We start from the raw sequence: 21,867 nt of genomic DNA, 5'->3' as shown, positions 1-21,867 counted from the left end.
CCCCCGCAGCACCCCGCAAGCAAGAGGCGCTCCCGGACAGCCCAAGCCGCTCTGCCCCGGCACCGGAGACCTCCCCTCCCTTAACCGGGCAGCTCCCTCAGCCCGTAATTCCCGGGACCCCCCATTCCCCGCCTCTCCTGGGACTTCCTCCCCCTCTCTCCCGGTACCGGATATTCCCCTCCTCCCACCCCGGGTACAGGAGGCCCCCCCGCCCCCTCGTAACTCCCGGGACCGCCCAGTACGGGAGAACCTCCTCCTTTAACCGAGCGCCGCCCGTCGCCCCCAGCTCCCTGGAGCCCTTCCCATCTCTCCTGTGCCCCGGTACCGGAGAACGGCCTCGGTCCCCCCGTGGCTCCCGGGGCCGCCCCCCCCGCGCTGCTCCCAAACTTCCCCCGCGGCACCGCCGCTCGCGTCCGCCAGGGGGCGCCGCCGCCGCGCCCACCGTCGCCGTTCCCGGTACCGGCGCTCCCCCCCCCCCCCCCGCGGGCGGCGGTGACGTCACGGCGGGCGCGAGCCGCCGCCGCCGGTATTTGAGGCGCGGGGCGGGCGCGGGGCCCCGCTGCGCCCCCGCCGCGCCGGAACCGCGGGCGCGCAGCGGCGGCGGCGGCCACGGCCCCGCCGCCCCCCGCCCGGTCCCCGGCACCGGCCGCACCATGCGGAGCGCCCGGGCGCTGCTGCTCGCCCTCGCCCTGCGGGTCTACGCGCTGGACACCGAGACGCCCGCCGGTAGGAACGGAGCGCGGTGTGGGCGCGGGGGGCGTGCGGCGCTCGGTGCGGTTCCGGGGCTCCACCGACCCCGCTGCTCGGAGGGTCCCGCCCGTCCCGCCGCCACCTGTTTCCACCGGAGGGTCCCCGAACCGCCTCGGGACCCCCGTCCTCCGTGAAACCACCGGCATCCCGCCTCTCTCCCCTCCCGGTACCGCTATGGGGGCTCCTCTCGGCTGCGCCTCCCCCCGCCGCCCCCGGGGAAGTTTCCCCGCCGGGGGTGTCTCGGTGGCTCTCCCCACCCCGAGGGCGCTCCGCCGAGCGCGGGCCCGCGGCTCCCGCCCGCTCCCGGGGCCGCCGTCCGACCCCGCCGCACCCCGGGAGGGAAAACTTCCCCCGGTGGCGGCGGGGGAACGCGGCCGAGGGGAGCCCTCGGGCCGGTGCCCGGGGTCGGCGGGATCGCGGTGCTTTCAGCGGCGGCCCCGACGGGGAGCTGGGGACCCTTCGCTAGGAACAGGTGGCGGCCGCGGCGGCTCCGAGCGCAGCTCCTGCCTCTCGTTTTGCTGGGGGGGTACTGGGGAGCTGTACGGAGATACGATCCATCGATTAATTTGCATCTTTTACATTTTCCCCTCCTCCCCCTGAGCACCTCGGCGCTGAGCCCTGCGCCCCCCGGGACCCCCCAGGCCGGGGCTCGGGCAGAGCTGCTGCGGGGTGTGGGACGACGCCGACTCGCTCCCAGTCCCTTCGGGAAGCTGGAATGAGGTTGGATGCTGCGGGGAATTTGGGGCTCCCGAGGCGCTGCCGGGGGCTGCGAGCGCTTTTTTTTGGGGAAACGGAGCCACGGGAGTTGGTGCCTCGCTCCAAGGGGTCCCTAGTGCTATCGCCCCCAGCTCCTGGGTGACGCGGATCACATTAAAGTGTATTTTTGCCTAGTTCTTTGGTTTTTTTTTTTTACCTTTAAATCCAAGCTGTTCACCTGCACGCAGTCCCCGTGGTGGTGCATTGATTTTGTTTTTTTGGGTAGTGGCATTTCTCCAAAGATTATAAATAGTGACACCCATCAGCAGAAAACAAGCGGCGGCTGACCCGCGCGGTGGGGGATGGAGGGACGATGGGTGGGGGCTGTGAAGCCGTTGAGGCTCCCCCGGCTCATGCAGGGTGGGGGAAATGGGGAGGGAATGGGTTTGTGTATTGGGGGGAGAGGTTGTGTGCTGCGGGAGCTGCTGCTCTGAGCTTCAGCAGGCGGCGATGGGGAAACTGAGGCACGGAGCTGGTGGGGGGCTCAGTGCTGCGGTGGAGTAAGGGGCCTCTGCCTCCCCCGGTTTCAGAGGGGGATTTGGGGTTCGCTGCTGCTCAGCCTCCGTTGGCTCTCGGGGCTGAGCTGCCGCTCGGGGCTGGAGGGGCCGTGCTGGGGCTGCACTGGGGACTGGGGCGGCTTTGTGGGAAGGGTCTCCTCCTAAGCGAACCCTTTTCCCTCGGTGGGGTCCCTTCCCTCAGGGCGGCGAAGGGCAGGATCGAGCCCGCTCCTGGTGTAAACCAGGATTGCTCCGTTTCCCTGGCCGATGCAGAGCAGGCTCAGCTCCGCAGTGGAGCCGAAGGGATTGTATCCAGCTGGAGGTGTGGGGTGTGCTGCCAGCCCCCCCGCTCCACTGCAGGCTGCTTTTCACCTGGATCTGCTGTTTGATCCTGCTCATGTGGCTCGGCCGGCTGCGGGGAGGTTGCCGGGCTCATCGCTGGGGCTGCACAGTGGGCAGGGCTGGGAAAAAAATATTTAAGCCGTTTGCACGTGCTCTGGGCAGCAGGATGTTTTGTCTCGGTGGATGTTTTCAGAAGATGGGTTTTTTTTTTTAGCTGTGCCTTCGCGAAGAAGTCCCTTCTACAAGTGAGGCACCGGGAGGAAGTGGGGTGCCCTGGTCACAGCCCACCACGGCCTTAGGGTGTTCTTTGCTCCTTCCTGCAGCCCTCAAACTTCTTGTAGCTGACGAAGGTTTCACAGCGACTGAGCTGTCCTTGCGGCCCGTCGTGCTGGTCACGGAGGGGACCTGGGTGGGGTTGGGAGGCGCTGGCTGACCCCCCAAGCCGAGGGATGCGGGGGCTCATGTGGTGTCAGCAGGCTGGGATGGGGGCCAGCTTGGCAGCAGCGGCCTCTGGCAGCCCCATCTCTCCTCCCCGGGCTCTTTGCAGCAGGAGCCTTTTCCTGCTGGAAGCCCGTGGCCAGGAGCCGCCTGGCTCGCGGGGCTTCGCGCTGGGCCCGGGGCAGGAGGTTGTGCAGGCTCAGGTGTTCCCCTCCGCTTTTTGCCTTCCCTGCCAGGAAAGGTGGATGTGGCACTTGGGGACGTGCTGGACTCAGTGATGTTTCCCAACCCAAATGATTCCATGGTAAGGTGCACCTCTGCTTCCCTGCGTTGCACCCCAAGAACCCGGCAGAGCTGCCCAGGGCTCCCGGGCTGTTTTCGGGCGGTGGGGACACGCGGTGGGGACACACAGCCGTGCTGCTGCCTGGCACTCCTGCCGGAATTATGCGGAAGCTGTTTGCGCTCGGCTCCGACTTCGTTAGCGGCAATTAAGCAAATAAAATATTTGTGTTTGCAGCTTCCACTTGGGAGGTTGGGACTGCCAGGGAGCGCTGGACTGGGGTCGGTGGCGTCTCCGGAGGCACTCGGACCGCTTGCGGGGGCTGGGCGAGGTGGCTGCCGGCTGTGCTGACCAGCTGGGGCCGGGCAGGAGGGACGGGGCCCCCGAGCGTCCCTGTCCCCGCGCCACAGCGCTGGCAGGAGATGGCACGGGTGACCCCGACCCCGACGCGGCGGTGCTGTCTCGGTCGAGTGAATGGGAGCAGCCGAGCAGACGCCGCTCCCGGGGCTGGGATTGGGGCCGGGAGCGGGGCAGCCCCCGCCCGTTAACGGCCACGGGGGCTCGGGAGGTGCTGGGGGAAGGGATGAGCGGGGGAGGCTCGGGGAAGGGGGGTCAGGAGCAGAGATGTCCCCGGCTGCTGCTGGGGACAGGGTCAGTGTTCGGTGCCCTCCGGGCGCTCAGGTGCCTGATGCTGTTCTTCCAGCGCTTTTCCCGGTGTTTGTTTCCCTCCGCCTGGCCGTCCATGGGCTCTCCCATGCCGAGGCATTTTTAGTCTCCCGACCCCGCCTTCACCAAGCACATAAAACGTGCGAGAACGTTACATTTTCCTTGTCAGCTTGTTTCAGGCTTCGTGGTGTTTTTTTTTTTTTTGTTTTTTTTTGTTTTTTTTTTTCCCTCTTGCCTGTTCTGTCGTGCCAGGGAAGAAGCTCTTTCTCTTGTTTGCTCCTACGTGTGTTTTTAATGCCCTGAGAATGCCATGCCCTTTCCCAGAGCGCCCAGACAGTGCAAACACCCTTGAGGCTTCTGCGTCGAGATGCTCCAGAAAATCCTGTTGACGTGCCCAAGTGTGCCCAGGGCAGAGGTTTCTGGCTCCCGAGCCCTCGGCTCTCCAGTGTGTGCAGAGGGACACTGGACTGTGGTGGATTTTCACCATCCACGAGGGAGAAGCAGAATTTAGGGGGGCTCAGAGTGATGCTGATGCTCCTGGATGGACCTGTCCCTCTGGCTCTGTATCTGCAGCTCCATGGTACAGCCTGGCAATGTCTGGGTTCCCCCCCCACCCTTGCCCATCAAGACTTGCAGTTGAATTTGTTTCATTTTTAGCCTTTTCTTGTTCCAAAACTCCTGTTTCATGTTTTTCCTCTGGGTCCCTGGACCTGCCCTGGCCCTGGGAACAGGGATGCTGGTGAATCACATCCTGGCCTGAAATGCACATTTTTCCCTTTGTTATCCAAACTAAGGCAAACCAGCCCTATTCCAGCTTCCCTGGGAGCTTTCTCAGAATAAAGTCTGTCAGGATCAGGGCCCTGGGGGAGGAGAGACACCCCCTGGAAAACCAAGGCAGGTGTTTGTTGGTGCCTTTAACCCTTGTCCTGGCTGTGACCACCTCCTTGCTGCCTGTTGATGTTGGTTTTTCCCTTGACTGCACCTGAGATGGAACTTTTCCATCACTTCATCACCCAGTCCTTGCTCTGCAGAGAGGCTGGGAGCTCTGAGCACCCCAAAATGCCCCATAAGAGTCTTCTCCTGGCTGCAGTCCCTCTGCAGGGATTTGCTGCTTTGCTTTGGGCAGTCGTGTGAGGGTTAAGCACGGGGGGCTGGAGGCAGAGGAAGGCAAATCCCTGCTGCATCCCTGGGAGCTGGGAGGTAGCACAGGCTCTGGAGAGCCTTATCACCATGGCCCTACCATCTGCCTGCTGAAACCTCCATAAATAAGCTTTTTAATAATCTATTATTAACATGCACTATAATTGTCTTATTAGACATGTCTACAAACCTTTAGTTACTGCGTGATTAAATGTCAAGATTCCCAAACCTCTTCTCCCCCACGGCAGCTTGGGATTTGCTTTGTAGCTTTCCTTGGATCCTGCTCTCTCATTCCAGCTTGGAGATCCCTCTTTGCACTTGGTGAGACTGAGGCTTTCCCCTCTGGACAAGGATCCCCAACAATTAATCCCCTGAAGCTAATTGCTTCCTCATTGGCAGCCTCAGAATAGATAGGTGTGGAGGTGGAGGTTTTCCCTTCTGCTGCTGGTGGTCTGACAGGAGCTGCTGCTGCTTTTACCCGTGCAGGGGGGAGGGGGTGCCAGCCTGCGTCTGCCTGGCTGGAGTGGTCCTGGGGACACGGGGTCTGCTCCTCTTTGCCGGGTGAAGGGTGTCTCTGGGGAGTGGCTGTGGAGCTGGCAGGTGTCAGAGGGACTTTCCTGGGTGCTCCTGAGCCGCTGCTTTCCTGGGAGCGGCAGGTTCTGCACCCTCTGCCCGATCAAAAGCCAAAGTCCAGCTCTTCAGCTGCTGGAAGGCAAAGGCAGAAGAGCCCTCGCCTGTGGAGCAGCCCTTTCCCCCTCCCTGCTGCCAGCTCTGGGGGCTCACTTGTCAGCTGCAGCTGTTATTTTACGTATTTTTTTAAGATCAGGAGTGCTGTTCCTGCTTGCTGGATGGCTGCTGGCTGCTCGTGGCTGTTCCAGGTCCTGCCTGGGTGCCACAGCCCAGGTCTGCAGCTCCTGCCTGGGCACTGGGGGGGGAACATGCTTACTGCATGTTCAAGGGGCCCAGGCTTTGCACTCCAGTTTCTCCCTCCTGGAGAGTGAATCCAAGCGTAGATTGTGGCGAGCCAGGCTGGGGCTGTCCCTGGACGCCTCTGCCAGGCCCCAAATCTGGGTGCTGGTTCCATGCTCGCTGCAGGAGCAGGACAAGAGACCTCCCTCTGTGCCATGGGGTACCGGGGGGTGCCGGGGCTGTTCCTGTTCCTGCGTGCCTGCCCTCTGGGATGCTGCTTGCTCCAAGGAGCCGGCTGGGCTGCAGTGGGAGTGCCAGGAACGCGATGCTCCTGCAGTCTGGGGCTCAGTGGGGTCTCGATGTATCACCGTGACTCTGCGTGACAGATTCAGAGCTGGAAGGGGCCTCTTGACTGGCTTTGGCCATAAATTTGTTATTTCCTGACCTTCCTGCCTCCCAAAGTGCTGAAAATGTAGAGGAGCAGGAGGGGGGTAAGGGAGGGTGCTTGGCACGCCTTTGGCACCTGGCTGACCCCAGTGTCCTGCAGCAGGGATGGTGGGCCCAGCTCGGGGGGTGGGGGGCTCTGGGCAGCCCTGCTGCTGAAGGCGGGGGCAGGGATGTGCCTGCCATGCCCCCTGTTACCTGGGGACTCCACTGTCCACCCAGGGTGCCTGGAAGCTGGGACAGCCCCCATCCCTGACAGGAATGCAGTGGAGCAGAGCGTTGCACTGCAGCTGGGGGGTGGGAGTGTGTTGCAGCTGGAGCAACTTCTGGAATATTTTTGGCATACACAATTTTTATGCCTTTTTTTTTTAATTGGGCTTGAAAAATAGTATCAAATCACCCATGACAGGGTGGCTGTGCTGGCACAGCCCCCCCAGCTCCCTGCAGCCTTCCCAGACTGCCAGAGGGTCCATCCTTGCTCGTTCCAGGGCTGTGCTGGTGAGCCCTAAATTAACCAATAACTTCTTTGGCTCCCTGGACTCCCCATGTGGATCCAAGTTTTCCTGACATCGTTAAGTTAATCAGGATTGTGGCTGGGATGGGGAGGCAGGAGATGCTCTGAGGATGAGGGATGGGGACATCGATGACCTGATGAGTCTTAACGAGGCCCCTGCTCAGGAGACAAGCCCTGGTGACCCCTGGGCGTTTGAACCTGTGTGCTGCTTTGTGCTAGAGGCCTTCAGCCTAATTAGCCCAATTAGCTGAGCCAAGGAGCACGTGTGGCTCGGGACCCTCAGCTGCTGGACACACGGCTGGGGCAGGCTGCCCCAGAGCAGGGTGTCACCAGAGGCGAGTGGTGGCCAGTCTAGAAGAGGAGATGGGCCGCTTGCTGTGGCCCAGCTGCTCCCCCAGAGCGTGAGGCTTGACTTTGGGGTGCTGCCCGAGGGGTCTCGCTGCTGTGTCCTGACAGGAGATGTGGGAATGGCTTTTCTCCGGAGGGGACGGAACATTGCGGCCACTTGCTTGTGGAGGGGTGGACTACAGCAAACTGCATTCCCTTGCTTGGATGGATTTGGAGGTGTCTGTGGAGCTCTGTGGTTTTGGGGCTGCTCTGTAGGGCTCCTCAGGGTGCAGCCTCCTCTCTGTCCTGTGCTGTGTGACCCTGGAGCTTCGGGTTCCTGCAAAAAGCTGTGATGGGGGAAGGTTCAACAGCAGCAATCTTCAGGGCTGGTCAGGAAGTCCAGGCAGATCCATGCAAGGATGGCGTCTCCTCCAAAGTCCTTCCCTGCTGCTGGCAGCCCACCCGTGGGGACGAGGACCCGTCACAGCCCCACACACCCTTGGGTGCCAGGTCCTCATTCCCTGCCAGCACATCCTGCCTGTTAGCAGAGGTATGCTGACACCCTGGGTAATTAGCTGCATAAATGCTCTTTCCTTAATTACCGGGTGCTTCAGTGTGGTTAGTTGAATTAGGACAGGTGGGTGATCCTGGGGCACCCCCTGGCACCTCAAAGTCCTCACTGGGACATCTGGTTCTGTGGTTTTGGTGTCAATGGGGCTCCTGCCTCTGCACCCTGTGGAGGTGGGTGCTGGAGCTTTCCAGTGTGTTTTTGGGGAAGGAGCAGCTTGGGGGTAACTTTGGAAGCCTCTCAATGCCAGGGCAGACTCTTGAACTCTTCCTGTGGTGCAGGTTCAGCCACTGCCCTTCTGGGGCTCTTTCCAAGGACTCTCTTACTTCTGTTATTATTTCTTCTTATTTTTACTGTCTTTTCATCTGTCTGCTGAGTGATAATATCCCATTGATTTTCTGCAGCCAGCATCCAGCCTGCTTTCTCTGGATTATAACAATATTAAACTAAAGCACTGCATCTCCTCATTGGGCTATTTCTCTTTATATCAGCTGAACTTTTTATTTAGTCTCTCACCCAGGCTCCTGTCTGGAGAGCTGCTGGCTCTGAATGACATTTCTCTGTCTGAGAGGCTGTGTCCTGCCTTCCTTCCCATGGAATGGTGGCTGCAGCTGGTTGGGGATGGGAGCTGGGATCTGTCTGGGGAAGGCTGTGTGCAGGGAGGAGGTGGAAGGTGCTGGGTATTGGGGTTTCATGATTCTCCCATGGGGCTGCAGGGTGTTGTGTGCACTTCTGGCACTGCAGGGACTCCTCAGTTATTCCTGCACGCTTAGTGTAATCCCGGAGTTTTTGCTGGAATGAGTTGAGGGTGCTGCAGTTCAGGATGGATGGATGCCCGAGCCAGAGCTAGCTGAGCCAAATTCATGGACTAGTAAAAACAAACCTGTTTTTTCTGGGCTTGATTTGCCATTTCCTTCCCTTTGCCTGGCTGAAGGGTGCCTGGCATGGTCCAGCGTGTTCCCCAGAGCTGTGACAGACCTGCTGGGCACACGGCTCCTTGTAATTCCTCCCACGAGGGCTCCTGCCTCGAACCTCCCACTCCACAGCAGCGGTTCAGCCGAGCCCTGGTGCTGGTGATGGATGTGCCCACGTCACACGTTGTCACCTGCCAGCCCCGCGTCAGTCAGCCCACACTGCTGTTCCTGGCTCTGCTGGTGGCACGGAGGAGGAGGAGGACGCTGACCTGGATTTTGCATGGCACTGAGCCTTATTCCTCTTCTCCTCGCCTTTATCCCACCCGGGCTGGATTCAGGCTGGGATGCTGGGCACGGTGGGGATGCTGTGGCCCTGTCACTGGATGGGGGCCGAGGGCTCCCCAGCTCTGTTCTCTGCCTGAAATGCCATCAGTGACCCTCGGAGCTGCCTCCCAAGACCCTCCCAGTGCTGGCACATGCTCCATTCCAGGAGGATGAGCCTCCCAGGACTGTGATCCCATATCCATCATTGTGGAGATGCGGGACCTGCTTTGGCAGGGGAGGCTGAGGGCTCCCCCCTTTTTATCCCTGGCAGAATGGGGTTGGTTTGGAAAACTTGCTCTTTCCCATGATTTCTGCAGCTGATGTTGGAGTTCCCCAGAGCTTTGGTGTGGTGCTGCTGTGTCCTAGGGCAGCTGCTTTTCCTGCCAAGGGAGCATCTCTGGGTCCTCAGGCACCCCCTGAAAGCAGCGTGTGCCCTTTGGGGCTCATGGTCCTGGGCTCTCTGGGTCCCTGGACATGTGGGGTGGATCGTCCTCAGCAGGGACCTGGGGGACCTGACAGTAATAAAGGAGTGAGGGGGAGAAATGAGCTTTATTCCCCCTGCCTTTTCCAGTTTATTTTACCTTGTTCCCATTTTTTCCCCGAGGTGTCGCACAGCTCTGCAGCCTGTGAGCTGTAATTGCACATGGTGCGATCGATAATGGCAGGATGGAGGTTTCCAAAGGTTTCCTGCCTTTTTTTTTTTTTTCCCATGGAGTCCACCAGGCAGCACTGATGATGTTAATTAAGTGATGGTTCATTATTAAAGCACTTGTGCAGTGGGTTAGTGGCCTCCTGGCTGTGCTGCTTGAAGGTGTTTTTGTGCTGCAGGACCTCTCTGGAGCAGGGCTCGAGTAACGGAGTGATGCTGGTCCTTCCTTGGGAACAGCTCTGGCTGGATCCGGGTGCTGGGCACCAACAGCCTCTGGATGGGATGTTAAATCCCCACATCCCCTGGACATGGAGCTAAAACCTCCTGGCTTGTGTCCCCCAGCATCTCCAGAGCAGCCAGAGAGGTACACTCCAGGGAGACATTCCTGGTGCTGCCTGCAGCAGGGTGATGCAGCACCCAGTCCCAGGAGTGCTGATCTCCCTGGAGCTAAGAGCGTGTGGAGATGCAGTTGGCAGCTGGACTTGCCCCAAGGAATGATTCTGGCAAGATTAATTATTCCCCCTTTGCTTTTAAATGCATTTTCACCACACAGTGATGTATGGCCCGCTTGGTGCTTGCCCAAGCACAAGCCATCCCTGTGGCATTGCAAAGTCTTTGGAGTTGTATTTTCCTAATTGTATTTGCTTCAAAATGCCTGTAATGAATCCAGATTTGCCAATTCTCCCCCATCCTTGGGGTTCCTTGGGGGCTGCTGGGACTGGGTTCTCACTGCAGGAAGTTTGACAACTCCTTGGGGACCTGCAGGTAAAAGCCATAAAGAGTCTTTACCAGTCAAGAAGAAAAAAAAAAAAGGAAAAAAGGAGATTTATGTCTTCTGTAGTTGCTGGCAGATGGATATTGTTCTCTAGTCCTGCGTGTTCCAAACACTGAGGTTATCAGGCATAAGTGACTTATTATGCAAATCCTCCGTCTTAATATCTGGCTGCTCTCTCCCTGGAATTGCATTGGCCAAACCCCACACGTTCCTGGAGCTGCTAATGTTTACACATTCGCTTCTCTGGCTAATATACAAGGCTTCAAGTTGCAAATTGATGTTTCTTACAGCTGAGCAAATTATTTTTCTATTAAATACAATATTTAAAATGATTTGGAGAACCAAAACAAACTACTGGTGAGAATTCTAATGGTGCTGCTTTCCATATTCTTCCAACCACCTATTACTGGGGATGAGAAATCAGTGAGATTTCTCTTAAAAGTTTCTCTTTTGCAGAATGGGGAGCAGAGGAGCAGGGAGGGGGTTTGTCATCATCTCTGGGGTGTCATGCACAGAATCACTTTCAATGTTGTGCTGGTGCCCCAGGCCCTCTGCATGTGCCAAGTGCAGCTACAGAGGGATTCAGCTCCCCTTTGCCTGGGCTGGAAGAGGTTTTCCCAGTGAAATCCTGGGGTGTTTGGGCTTGCCCATGGAGCTGTTGGTGTACCCAGTGTGGCGGGGGTCCCAGTCAGTGTGAGATGTTGGGGTGCTGGCACACAGGACCTCTCCCTGTCTGGATTTTCCCACTGAGCTGGATTCCTCAGTGCCAAACAGCCCCTGTAAGATCCCAGCCCCAGGAATTTGAGCCCCCTGCGGATGGAAATGATCCCAGATCCCTGAACCTCTCCTGGGAGCCTGTGGGGTGCTGTGTACAGGATCTCACTGGCTGAGAAGTGCATGTAATTTTGGCCGAGCTGCAGAATGTGCTCCCTGTCCCCCACGTCTGCCGGCGCCCGGAGGGAAGCAGCTCCCAGCGTTTCCTTCCCGGGGCACGTTCCCGTAGGAGTGTGCCAAGGAAAGCACCTTTAAATAGCAGCTGGGATCTGCGAGGTGGAAGGCTGGCTCTGCTCCAGGCGTGCTGGGAAGGAATGGCACCTTGGTGGGATCTGCTGGAGCTGTGGTTCTGTATCCCGGCACACCCATCCTGGGCTTTCTGCCATCCCTGCGGTGATCCCGGGTGTTCTGGGACTTCACCACATCCCCTCTGTGCCTCGGTTTCCCCATTTGCAGCAGCTCATTGACTATCCTGTGTAAAGAGCTTCATCCTTTGGTTTAGACAGAGAGCATCTTCCTCACGTGCGTTTAAGAGGAGAGGTCTTGGGTGTGGTAATTTGGGAGTGTGCAGCTGCAAAGCCTCCGACTCCATCACTTCTCCTGGGAGGCAATGGAAACTTTGGATTTGATGGCAGGAGAGCTCTGTTCACCCCCTGCCACATCTTGGTGTGGTCAGATGATGGTTTCACTCTGCTGAGTGTTTGCACTTGGCTGCCAGGGCAGTGTGCCATATGTCCTGTGGGTACCTGAATCCTCCCCATTTCCTGCTGAGAATTACTTGGGGTGGAGGATTGGAGCTGCTGGATAAGGCCAGGGACAACCAACTTATTTTGATCTGAAAGATGACCAGTATTATCTACCCTGGTACATGTGCCATGGGGTGTTGTGGCTTGTGCTCCCAAGATGCTGCACCCTGGAGATGACCATGGGGCTGATCCAGTCCTGGCTAAGCCAGGGTAGGAGCGAAATGGGCTTTTTCCCATCAGGACTGGGTGTCCTGGGTGGCTGCACCGTATTTTGTAGCTCTGGGGAAGCGGCACTTGCTAAAGTTTTAGTATGAGCCCATTTTTCATAAAGCCTGTCCGCATTTTGGGATATTATTGGTGTTTTGTTCCCACCAGATGATACCCCAGAGGGTCTTGGGTGGGGGAGAGCACAATCCTGCAATCGTGGATGGTGCTGGGCTGTGATCCCAGTCCTGCCATCCTGGATGGTGCTGGGCTGTGATCCCAATCCTAGATGGTGCTGGGCTGCCTTTTTGCACAGGAGCCTTCTCAAGGCTGCTCAATAAAAGGCAAGAGAAGACACAGATCATGTCCCATGGTGCAGGAGGTTAAACAGGAAAGGTTTTAAGTGTGTAATTAACTTGGAAGCGAGAGCAGTGTAGACTCTGTGGATGAAAGAGCGCGGGGTGGGCTGTAGGCAGGCGGCCACGTTCCTCAGTGGCCATGGAGAATTAATTAGATTCTGTCCTTTGTACTTGGCTGTTTGGTCTTTCTTTTCCTCTCTTTTCTTTGTGAATCACTAGTCCCTCCCCTCCCCAGATTTCCTGCTCTTCATCCTTGTAGAGGGGGATGCTGGGTGGCAGTGGTTCCCAAGGGATGCTGAGTGGCAGTGGTATCCTTCTCCCTGGTTAATCCATTAAGCCACCTCCTTTTCTTTCTTTTTGAGAAATTTTAGTCTATCTGGTGTTTAACCCTCACGTTGGTGTCTATGCCTCTGCTCTCTCACATGCCCTGGTGCTGCAGTGGTACCCGGGGGGATGCTGAGCCTGCTACCAGGCTCCCTGACAAACCCCTCCAGCTGTGTTTTTTTTGCTTTCTTTCAAACAATTTTGCTTCATCTGGTGTTCAACTTCTACACTGGTGCCTGTCCCTCTGCTCCCTTCTACCTAGGCACGTGGTGGATCCATGGAGGTGGCAGCAGTACCTGGAGGAGGCTGAACAGCACTGGTCCCCATCTCCCTAGCAAATCTCTCCAACTACCTCTTTTTTCTTTATTTAAAAAAAAAATCGGATCCATTTGGTGTTAAACCCCCGTGTTGGTGCTCATCCCTCTCTCCCCGCTTCCCAAGAACACTGTGATGCTCCGGGGGTTTTGTGTGGGGTGTTCCACGGGGCACGTCTCGTCCTTGGCACAGGCTGCCTCTTGTGCATGGGGCAGGCTCTGTGTTGGGGGTGATTTAGGCAGCTTTGGGGTGTTCAGGCTGTGTCTCGGACACGTCCCACCCCCGGGGGCAGACCCCCAGCTCCCTGCAGTATTTTTAGCCGCTGTCGCGTTGGGATCGCGCCTCCCGCGCTCGCTGCCTTCACCTCCGCACCCGGAGCTGCTGTCACCCTGGCCTGGAGCCAGCTCAGGGGGCCGGGGGCTCCTTGGTTCGTTTTTAGGGTGTGTCCATACCTGGAGCAGTCTCACCCGGCTCCCGCAGTCCTTGTCCTGCTGCCCTTGGGATGGAATAACCCTCCCTCTGCTGCAGGCGGATATTTTGGGTTGCAGCCTCCCTACCCTCCTTGCAAATGTTGTGATGAAACATTAATTTTTTTGCAGGTCGCTCTGGGTTTCCCCTCTCTGACTTTCCACAGCTGCTGGAGCACCTCCAGCCACCCCCTGTGGAGTTGGACTGTTGGCATTTAATTGCTCAGGTGTTAATTTTTATGCCCTTAATCTTGTGATGAGGAGGGAGAATCTGCTGGAGGTCGAGCTTCTCCCAGCCCTGTCCTTGGCTGGGGAGAGATGGTGCCAGAAGCGTCCCATAACTCATGGAAACCAAGGTTCTGTGAAGCCTTTTTGGCTTTTTTTCCCCTGTGTGTACAAATCATGGACAAATTAGTCAGGGAAATGGAGTGGCCAGTCGAACTGCCTTTGTTTTGTGCCGTGGATGGGAGGGAAGGCTCGTGCTGGGAAAAGCCTTGGCAGTAAACCTGTCTGAGGAGGGAGATGGATCAGCTCGGCCAGCACAATATCTGCTCTGTAATTGCCTTTTAAACTTCTGGAGCCCAGGCATCATCTCGTGGGTGGCTGAGGATGCAGGTGTGGGGTGGTGGAGGCGCAGATTGGTGGCAGTGGCTGTGCTGGGGATGGCAGCAGGATTTGGGTGGGGGGCTGCAGTCCAGGAGGGAGAGGAGGAGGGTACATATCTCATTGTGTTCAGCGGCTGGGAATAGTTTATTGGGGGTGAAGGAATCTCTTTTCCCTGGGAAATGGGGCTCTGCCAGCCTGAAACATTGTTTGACTCTTCTCTGGTTTCTCAGGCCAAAAAAAAAATCCCCCAAGAACAAATTTCTGCCTCCCAGAATATCCTGCTCAGCAGATCTTGGAAAGAAACAGTTGGGCTTTTTTTCTTTTAAATCACTTGGCACTTAGTCTCTGACACTGTTTTATTTTGAAATTTATTTTATTTTCCTTCCTTCCTGGAAAATTTTGACAGATTTGTGCTTTTCCTCCCGTTAGAAAGTGCAGCCAAGTTCCAGACTCTAAAATCCGACACGTCTCGTGGTGAGAGCTGAGGACCAGGGGCTGCGGTGCGGGGGCACATCCGCACGTGGGCTGGGCAGACGCTCCATTTTGGGAAGGGCTTTAAGAAAGCTGTGATGTCTCAGTGCCTCCAGACATACGAATAGGAGAGAATTTGCTTACAGTTTTTTAAGAAGAAGTTTCTTACGGCTCTGAGAGGAAAAAACAGTTGGTGACGGAGCTGGAATGTGCCCTTGTGCTTTAAAAAATGAGTGCGAAGGGGATGAAAAAAGCCACAAATGTCTTCTTATATATGAAAGAGTTGGGAATTGAAATTTCCTGAGCATCTTATGGGCTTTTTTCCCAGTGTTTGGACTCATGTTTGACTAAATGTTGCATCCAAGCATCCCCTGAGCACAGGGAGGCACAACCCGTGCCAGCAGTGAGGCCATTAACTGCCAAATCCCCAGGTGGCAGGGGGAATTACTGATGTAATTTGGGATAAAATAGGAAGAGAACAGCAGAAATAATCCCGTGGCCCAGCTCTGTTTTCCTGCCGGTCCTTTAGGGGATGTTTGCCGTTGTTCATTCCGCTTGCTCAGGGCTTCCTGGGGCCCCGTTAATGAGCGCTGTGCCCTGGTCCCTGTAATCGTGGCTTTGGTGGGACAATGGGGCAGCCCCCGGTGGCCCCACAGCAGGGCCGACCTGAGCTCCAGGGTTGGATGGATGTGGGAGGCCTGGATGAGGGAGCTGGAAAATGGGAGTGCCCTGCAATGTGGGATGATGGGATGGGGCTGGGTGGGGGAGCTGGATAAAGGATGGAGGAGCTGGAAAATGGAGGTGGGCTGGAATGTGCGATGACGGGAGGGGCCTAGATGTGGGACAGTGGGGCTCTCTCTGTGTCACCTCCCTTGGGAACAAGTGGCCTTCTGGCATTTGCTGCACTTCCCCGTGCTCAGCTGAGCACGCTGTGGACCAGGGAGGTGCTGTCTGAGGACCACCCTCAGACCCCCAAGAGATAAATCTGTAATAAAATACGACTGCCAAAAGGACTCAGTGGTGCCAAGGGGGGTGGTCAGGGCTGCGTTCAGGGTTGGAGGCCCTGGCTCAGAGCTACCACACTCACATCAGGCCATGGAGAGACCCCCAGGAGCCCAAGCCACAGGTGGAGGGTCGGGGTCAAAGCACAAATTCTGTGTGGCCACCACAGCCAAATGCTGTTTCTTGGGGGAAGCCCCTTGTGCTACCGACCCCCAAGAAGAGAAGCAAAGCTGGGAGCTGCATCCTGCTCCTGCTGCTGAGGCCTCCCCGGGAGCTGAGACCTGCCAGCTCGTGTCATGGGTGGAGCCGTGGGGCCCTGGTAGCATCCAGGACCAGAGCCCTGCTCCGGTGCCCTTGGGGAATGCCTGGAGTCCCCCAGCACTCCAGGGGCATCACACCATCCTGCTGGGCTTCTGGGGAGGGAGCAGCCCCTCTGGGAGCTCGGGGGCTGACGGCTCTGTCCCCACAGCTGGCTGCACCTTCGAGGAGGACAGTGACCCCAGCCAGTGCGAGTACAGCCAGGGCGAGGACGATGACTTCGACTGGGAGCTCATCCGCAGTTACCTGATGCCTCACCTGATGCCTGACCTGCCTCACGGTGAGTGCCAGGCTCCCCCGTGTCCCTGGGACCCTCTGTCCCTACCCTGCCTCTGTGTCCTGTACCCCAGGGCAGGACTGTGTGGCTCCTCCTGGTTTAATTCCTGCAGTGTTTTAGACTTGGCTTCTCCCTGCTTATGTGGGAAATGGGGGAAAAAAAAACCATGTTTCTGGCTTTTTCAAGTGTGGGGAAGGGCTTGTGAGTTGGAGGCATCTCCAAATCTTGGGAATGGTAAGGAAGAAAATGAAAATGGACTTCTAAAAAATCTCATTGGTTTTAAACCATTTTTTGTTATTTTCTGGGTCCATGTCCTCTCTGGTGGCCAGGCTGGGGGAGCAGACCCAGCCAGGCAGCTGTGAGGAGCTCTGCTCTCCACGAGGATGGTGTGGGCACCATGCCTGGGTGCAGCTGGGGGCTTTGCTCGCTCCCTGCTCTGAACTCTGTCTTGCTGTGACCCCCTTGAGTTGTTTCTGGACCCATCTGCTCAGTGAGGTTCACTGGACTTGGGATGCTCCTTGTTTTGGGGACTGCTGGCTCCTGCCTGCTCCTGAAGGGCAAGTCCTGTGCTGAGGATGGGCAGAAAAACAGGAGAGCTGGTTTAGAGCACAACAGTCAAAATAACCTTTTCTGTTTATTAAAATATTACCTGCTTTGTAGGAAACTCTTTACTGTTCCATCAACCTGCCTCCAGCTGTTTATCTTGTGCCTTGTTCATGCTAGGGCTTAATTTGGCTTTTCCCCTCCACTAACTCTGCCCTGCCATTACCCTTCCCCATCACCTTCTCCTTCCATCCTGTCCCTCCTGGCGTGTCCTGGATGCTGGGTGGGGGCAAACAACCCTCAGGGATCTGCTGGCAGATCCCTGCCCCTCCCTTGATGATTTTTCCAAGTAATTGCTTTAAACTGAGCTATCCTAATTGGTATGTGTCCAGGGGGTTTCCTGAGGAAAGCAGAGCTGGGGGTTGAGGTGGCTTGTGATGGAGTGTCTGAAACTTGTTGAGATAGTTGAGTTTTCTGCTCAATATTCAGCTGTAATTTAAAATCTGCAGTGAACCACCTGAATTTAAAGCCTGGGGGCTTGCAGGGGCCTGGAGGGTTGGGTGGAATGGGGCTTCTCTCTCTACTCGAGGAAAGAACCGTGTGTCAGCAGGAGATGGGGTCTTACAGGAACGCAGAGTTTAAGGAATAGACTCCAGGACTGATGGGGAAGTGGAGTGACGTCTCGGGTTGGATGGTGTGAGCATTGCAGTGTCACCCCGGGAAGGGGACGCTTGTCCCTGTAGCTCCCCTAGGACAGGTAATGCTGTCTGCTCATGGTCTTGGGGCACCAGGGGGGTGCAGGGACCCCGGTTTTGGGTGGTTTTACCCCGTTTTGGGTGGGGAGCTGTGTATGAGGCTCCTGCAGCCCCATCACCCCCTCGGTCCTTGCAGCAGCTCAGGGGATCAAAAGGATTTCACAGTGCCAGGGCCTCTCCAGGGAGCACTTTCCAAAGGAGTCTCGTGGTCTCAGATTAAAATGAGTTTTTATTGGCCATCAGCCAGTTTCAAGGAGTGTAGGATTTATTGGAGTGGGTGCTGGCTGCTGGCCACCTGCTGCTACCTTTCCATCCTGCTCTCTTCTTGCTTTCTTGTTTGGTTTAGGGCTTTCCCCCCCTTCTCTTGACTTATCTCTCTTTCACCTAAAGATGATGGATGGGTCTCTCCCATGTTGCAATTGTGATTTTTTTTTTTTTTTTTTTTTTTTTTTTTTTTTTTTTTTTTGTCTCTTTATTGTTCCTTTTTTGAAGGAGCAGCTGCAGGGAGCTGGGTAAGGCAGGTGTGAACTTGTAATCCCAGACTGGTTTGGGATGGAAGGGACCTTAGAACTCATCCAGTGCCACCTCCTGCCATGGCAGGGACACCTTCCACTGTCCCAGGCTGCTCCAAGCTCCATCCAGCCTGGCCTTGGACACTTCCAGGGATCCAGGGGCAGCCACAGCTGCTCTGGACACCCTGTGCCAGGGCCTCCCCACCCTCCCAGGGAACAATTCCTCCCCAGTATCCCATCCAGCCCTGCCCTCTGGCAGTGGGAAGCCATTCCCCTTGTCCTGTCCCTCCAGGCCCTTGTCCCAAGTCCCTCTCCAGCTCTCCTGGAGCCTTTTTTGGCACTGAAAAGGGCTCTAAGGTCTCTCACTCAAAATATTAAAACAACATATTTGTGGGTGGCTTTTTTCCTCAAATGTGCTTTTTCCTAGATTTTCCCTCCAAATTCACGGAATGAGGAAAAGCCCTGTGCATCGGAGCTTCTCGGTGCATGGAGCTGCTGTGTCCCTGCACAACCCTGTCCCTCTGCTGGGGGGGACTGAGCTGCTGTCCCCACCCTGAAGAGCTCTGATGTCTCCCCATCCCATCCGAGGAGCTGCTCCTTCAGCTCTCAGCTTCAGCACTGCTTCCCAATCAGCTCCTGCCGCAAGTGATAAAAGCCTTGAAGGAAGCCTGATTGTTTGCTCCCATGAGAGTTGCTGCAGTTTGTCCAAGAAGACAAACTGCTGGTGGTGGTGGGAGATCAGCCCTTGGTGCTGGGGCTGCTTTGGGAGATGCTCAGCACAGAAGTGGGGAGTGGTTCCCTGGTTCCTGTGCCGCTCTGACACGGAGAAGGATCGGGCACACATCAGCTTTGTCTTCCAGGGATTTCCTGGAGGCAGACGCTGCAGTGCTCAGACCTGCTCCCCTGGCACCTCTTGTCTGGCAGTGCCGCCCTCTCCCTGTCATCCTGCCTGCCTTCCTTGCCTTCTAATAGCTCTTGGAAGTTTTTTAAAATTTATTTTTATCTCTCAGTGATTTTGTAGGAGGAAAAACCCATTGAGACAGGGAACTGGGGGGGAGTGGGTTCTTCCCTCCTCTTCTTGTGGGGCTGTTTGGGTTTTTCCTGGAGGGATGCAGTGGCAGACAGAGCCCTTGGGACGGGGAAGCATGATGGGAAGATCTGCCCCTTCCCTGTGGGCAAGCAGGGCTTCAGCTGGCCTTGGGCACTTCCAGGGATGCGGGGGCAGCCATGGCTGCTCTGGGCACCCTGTGCCAGCCCCTTCCCACCCTCACAGGGAACAATCCCTTTCCAATATCCCATCCAACCCTGCCCTCTGGCAGTTGGAAGTACCTCTGCTTCTCCTATATTTCTAAAAGAAACCCAACCCACACCCTGGGCTTCAGGCTAATGCCAGATATTTACAGCAGAGGAGGATAAAATTAGCACAAAAGCAAGAGGCTGGAACCTGCTTTTTCCAATGCTGCAACACTAGGAAGAAAATTAAGGGGGGAAAATAGTGTGTGTGGGAAGCCCTGCCTGATGAGGGATGCTCAGGTGCATCCCTGCTCTCAGGTGACCTTATGGGCATTCTCTGTCTTTTAAAATAACTCATTGGTTAATTTTAGTCTTGGCCTCTTTATTTTGGTCCTGTGGCTTTTTCTTTGTAAAGGGAGGGCAGAGGAAGGGCCTGTGTGTGTTAACAAGAGCCCATTCATTAATGAGGTGGCTTTTGGGAGATATCCCCTGGCATGGGGTGGGTCAATGGTCTCTCTCCGCTCTGCTGTCCCTGGACCAAATGGGGCTGATCTCATTAGAGCAGAAGTAATTTTGCTGGGGGAAATGAGAAAAGAAAAAAGAGAAGCATGGATGCAGTGCCTTCCCCTTGGTGGGTGAAACGAGCTGTGCTGGACTCCGAGGAAATAAATTGTCATCGTTTTATTTCACCCTGAGTAGCCACCCCAAGGGGCTGGCAGGGCCAGGCAGCCATGCAGGCCAGTGGTGTGGGGAAAATTTCCCTTTTAGGGATTTCTTTCCCTTGTCCCAGCTCTCGTCCCTGAAGGATGCACTGGGAGATGCATCTGGTACTGGCACCGTGTCACCCCAGCTGGTGCTGTGACCCCCTGGGTGTTTTGGGGTCCCCCCAGCTGCAGGTCCCAAACTCTGGGGCAATAGATGGGTGCCCCCTGTGATCCCAAATGCTGCATGGGCATGGATGGGTGCCTCCTGCAATCCCAAGTGTTTTAGGGGGATGGATTGGTGCCCCCTAAAACTCCCCTTCACCTTCCTTTGGCTTTTCTTGGAGCTGCTCAGTGGGAGTCGAGGGGAGGAAAGTGCCTGAGTTTAGAATTAATTGATAATGAAGTACTGACTGTCAGGAAAACAATGGTAGGCTTGAATAAATGGCCCAGCTTTGTTACTTACAGCTTGTGCTGGTATTAAAATGGAGATTAATAATCCCCTCGCCTTTGGTGAGGGGGAGGATTTGGTGGGGCAGCTTCCCATCCATCCTGTATGCCAGCCCATGGCTGTGATGGACAGCTCTGGGAGCTGCCACGAAGGGCTGGGACTTCTGCATCCCCCTCCTGCCTCCAGACTGCCTGGCTTGGAGCGTGCAGGACAGGGATCGATGCTGCCTTTGGGGTCCCCCTTTGGGATTGTCATCCTGCCTGCCCTATAAGTACAGCTTCAAGGCTGTGCTGGGGCTCCTAGTTTTGCTGCTGGTGATGTTGGGTGGTGGGAGGTGGGATCCCAGCAGCTGCTGGTGGTGGGGCAGGTTTGGGAATGACATCCCAGGCACCTCTGAGAGCTGGGATGCTGCTGCTGCTCCTTAAGCCAGCGAGGATTTCCCTCTGCAAGTGCCTGATGAGCACAGTTTAAATGTGGTGACAACTGTGTGGTAAATGATACGAGGAGCTGGGAATGGAGTTCAACAGCTGGGGCCCACATGGGGAGGGGATTGATGCAGCCAAAGCAGCAGCTCTGATCCTCCCCTCCTCATCCAGCAGCCAGGTCCCACTGCAGTGTCCGGCTGCTGTCCAGAAGGCATCTGCTCCTGACTCCATCCCACGTCCCTCCTGTCCTGCCCATCCTCATGGGCTGTCACGGACCAGTGCTCTGGGGCCTATGGGCATCTCTGTGGTCCCATATCCTCCAACTTCTCTGTCCCTGCTGGCAAAGCTCAGGCAAGGTAGAATCATAGAATCTCCTTAGCTGGGAAGAACCCACAAGGATCATCCAGTCCAACCCTGGCCCTGCCCAGACCCCCCAACAACCCCACCCTGGGCATCCCTGGAGCTCTGGCAGCCTCGGGGCCGTGCCCATTCCCTGGGGAGCCTGGGCAGTGCCAGCACCCTCTGGGGGAAGAACCTTTCCCTGAGCTGCAGCCTGAGCTGCCCTGGCCCAGCTCCAGCCGTGCCCTGGCTGCTGTCCCTGTCCCCGAGCAGAGCTGGGAGCTGCCCCTCGGGAGGAGCTGCAGATCCCTGAGCTCTGCCCTCAGTGTGCCCTGCTCCAGCTGCGCACACCGAGAGCCCTCGGCCACCCCCTGTATGGCCCCTCCAGACCCTTCACCATCCTCGTGGTTAACTCCGCTCTCTCCCCCTTCTCCCCTGCTGCCTCAGGCTCCTACCTGATGGTGAACTCCTCTCAGCACACCCCGGGCCAGAAGGCTCACCTGCTCTTCCAGGCGCTGAGCGAGAATGACACCCACTGCCTCCAGTTTAGCTACTTCATGTTCAGCCGGGACGGCCACAGCCCCGGCACCCTCAGCGCCTACGTCTGGGTCACCGGGGGCCTGGTGGGCAGCGCCGTCTGGAACGCGTCCGGCTCGCACGGCCGCCAGTGGCACCAGGCAGAGCTGGCAGTCAGCCTCTTCTGGCCCAGCGAGTACCAGGTGAGGCCCAGCAGCCCCCGGCCCCAGCCCGGA

General features: G+C 56.9%; 1 protein-coding gene and 1 long non-coding RNA gene across 14 annotated transcripts in view; one reads left to right on the top strand and one right to left on the bottom strand.

The window, feature by feature from the left end:
- Nucleotides 1-642: 642 nt before the first annotated feature.
- The window catches only part of PTPRU (protein tyrosine phosphatase receptor type U), a 56,582-nt gene continuing 35,357 nt past the window's right edge, over nt 643-21,867 (top strand). For all 13 annotated transcript variants that reach the window (XM_053998654.1, XM_053998653.1, XM_053998652.1 and 10 more), the window contains exons 1-3: nt 643-726; nt 16,031-16,159; nt 21,563-21,834. In XM_053998654.1, coding sequence (XP_053854629.1) covers nt 654-726; nt 16,031-16,159; nt 21,563-21,834 — 474 coding nt within the window. In that variant the 5' untranslated portion in view covers nt 643-653. The remainder of the gene's footprint in view (nt 727-16,030; nt 16,160-21,562; nt 21,835-21,867) is intronic.
- Nucleotides 16,425-21,701, bottom strand: LOC128818906 (uncharacterized). Its single transcript, XR_008440591.1, has 2 exons — nt 21,616-21,701; nt 16,425-16,725 (listed from the first exon to the last, which is right to left on the bottom strand). It is a non-coding gene; the product is annotated as an uncharacterized LOC128818906 (long non-coding RNA).

Source organism: Vidua macroura, chromosome 25 (assembly GCF_024509145.1).
Source record: "Vidua macroura isolate BioBank_ID:100142 chromosome 25, ASM2450914v1, whole genome shotgun sequence".
Lineage (NCBI taxonomy): Eukaryota > Metazoa > Chordata > Aves > Passeriformes > Viduidae > Vidua > Vidua macroura.
Note: the sequence above shows the minus strand (reverse complement) of the source record. Positions and strands in the feature narration are given on the sequence as shown.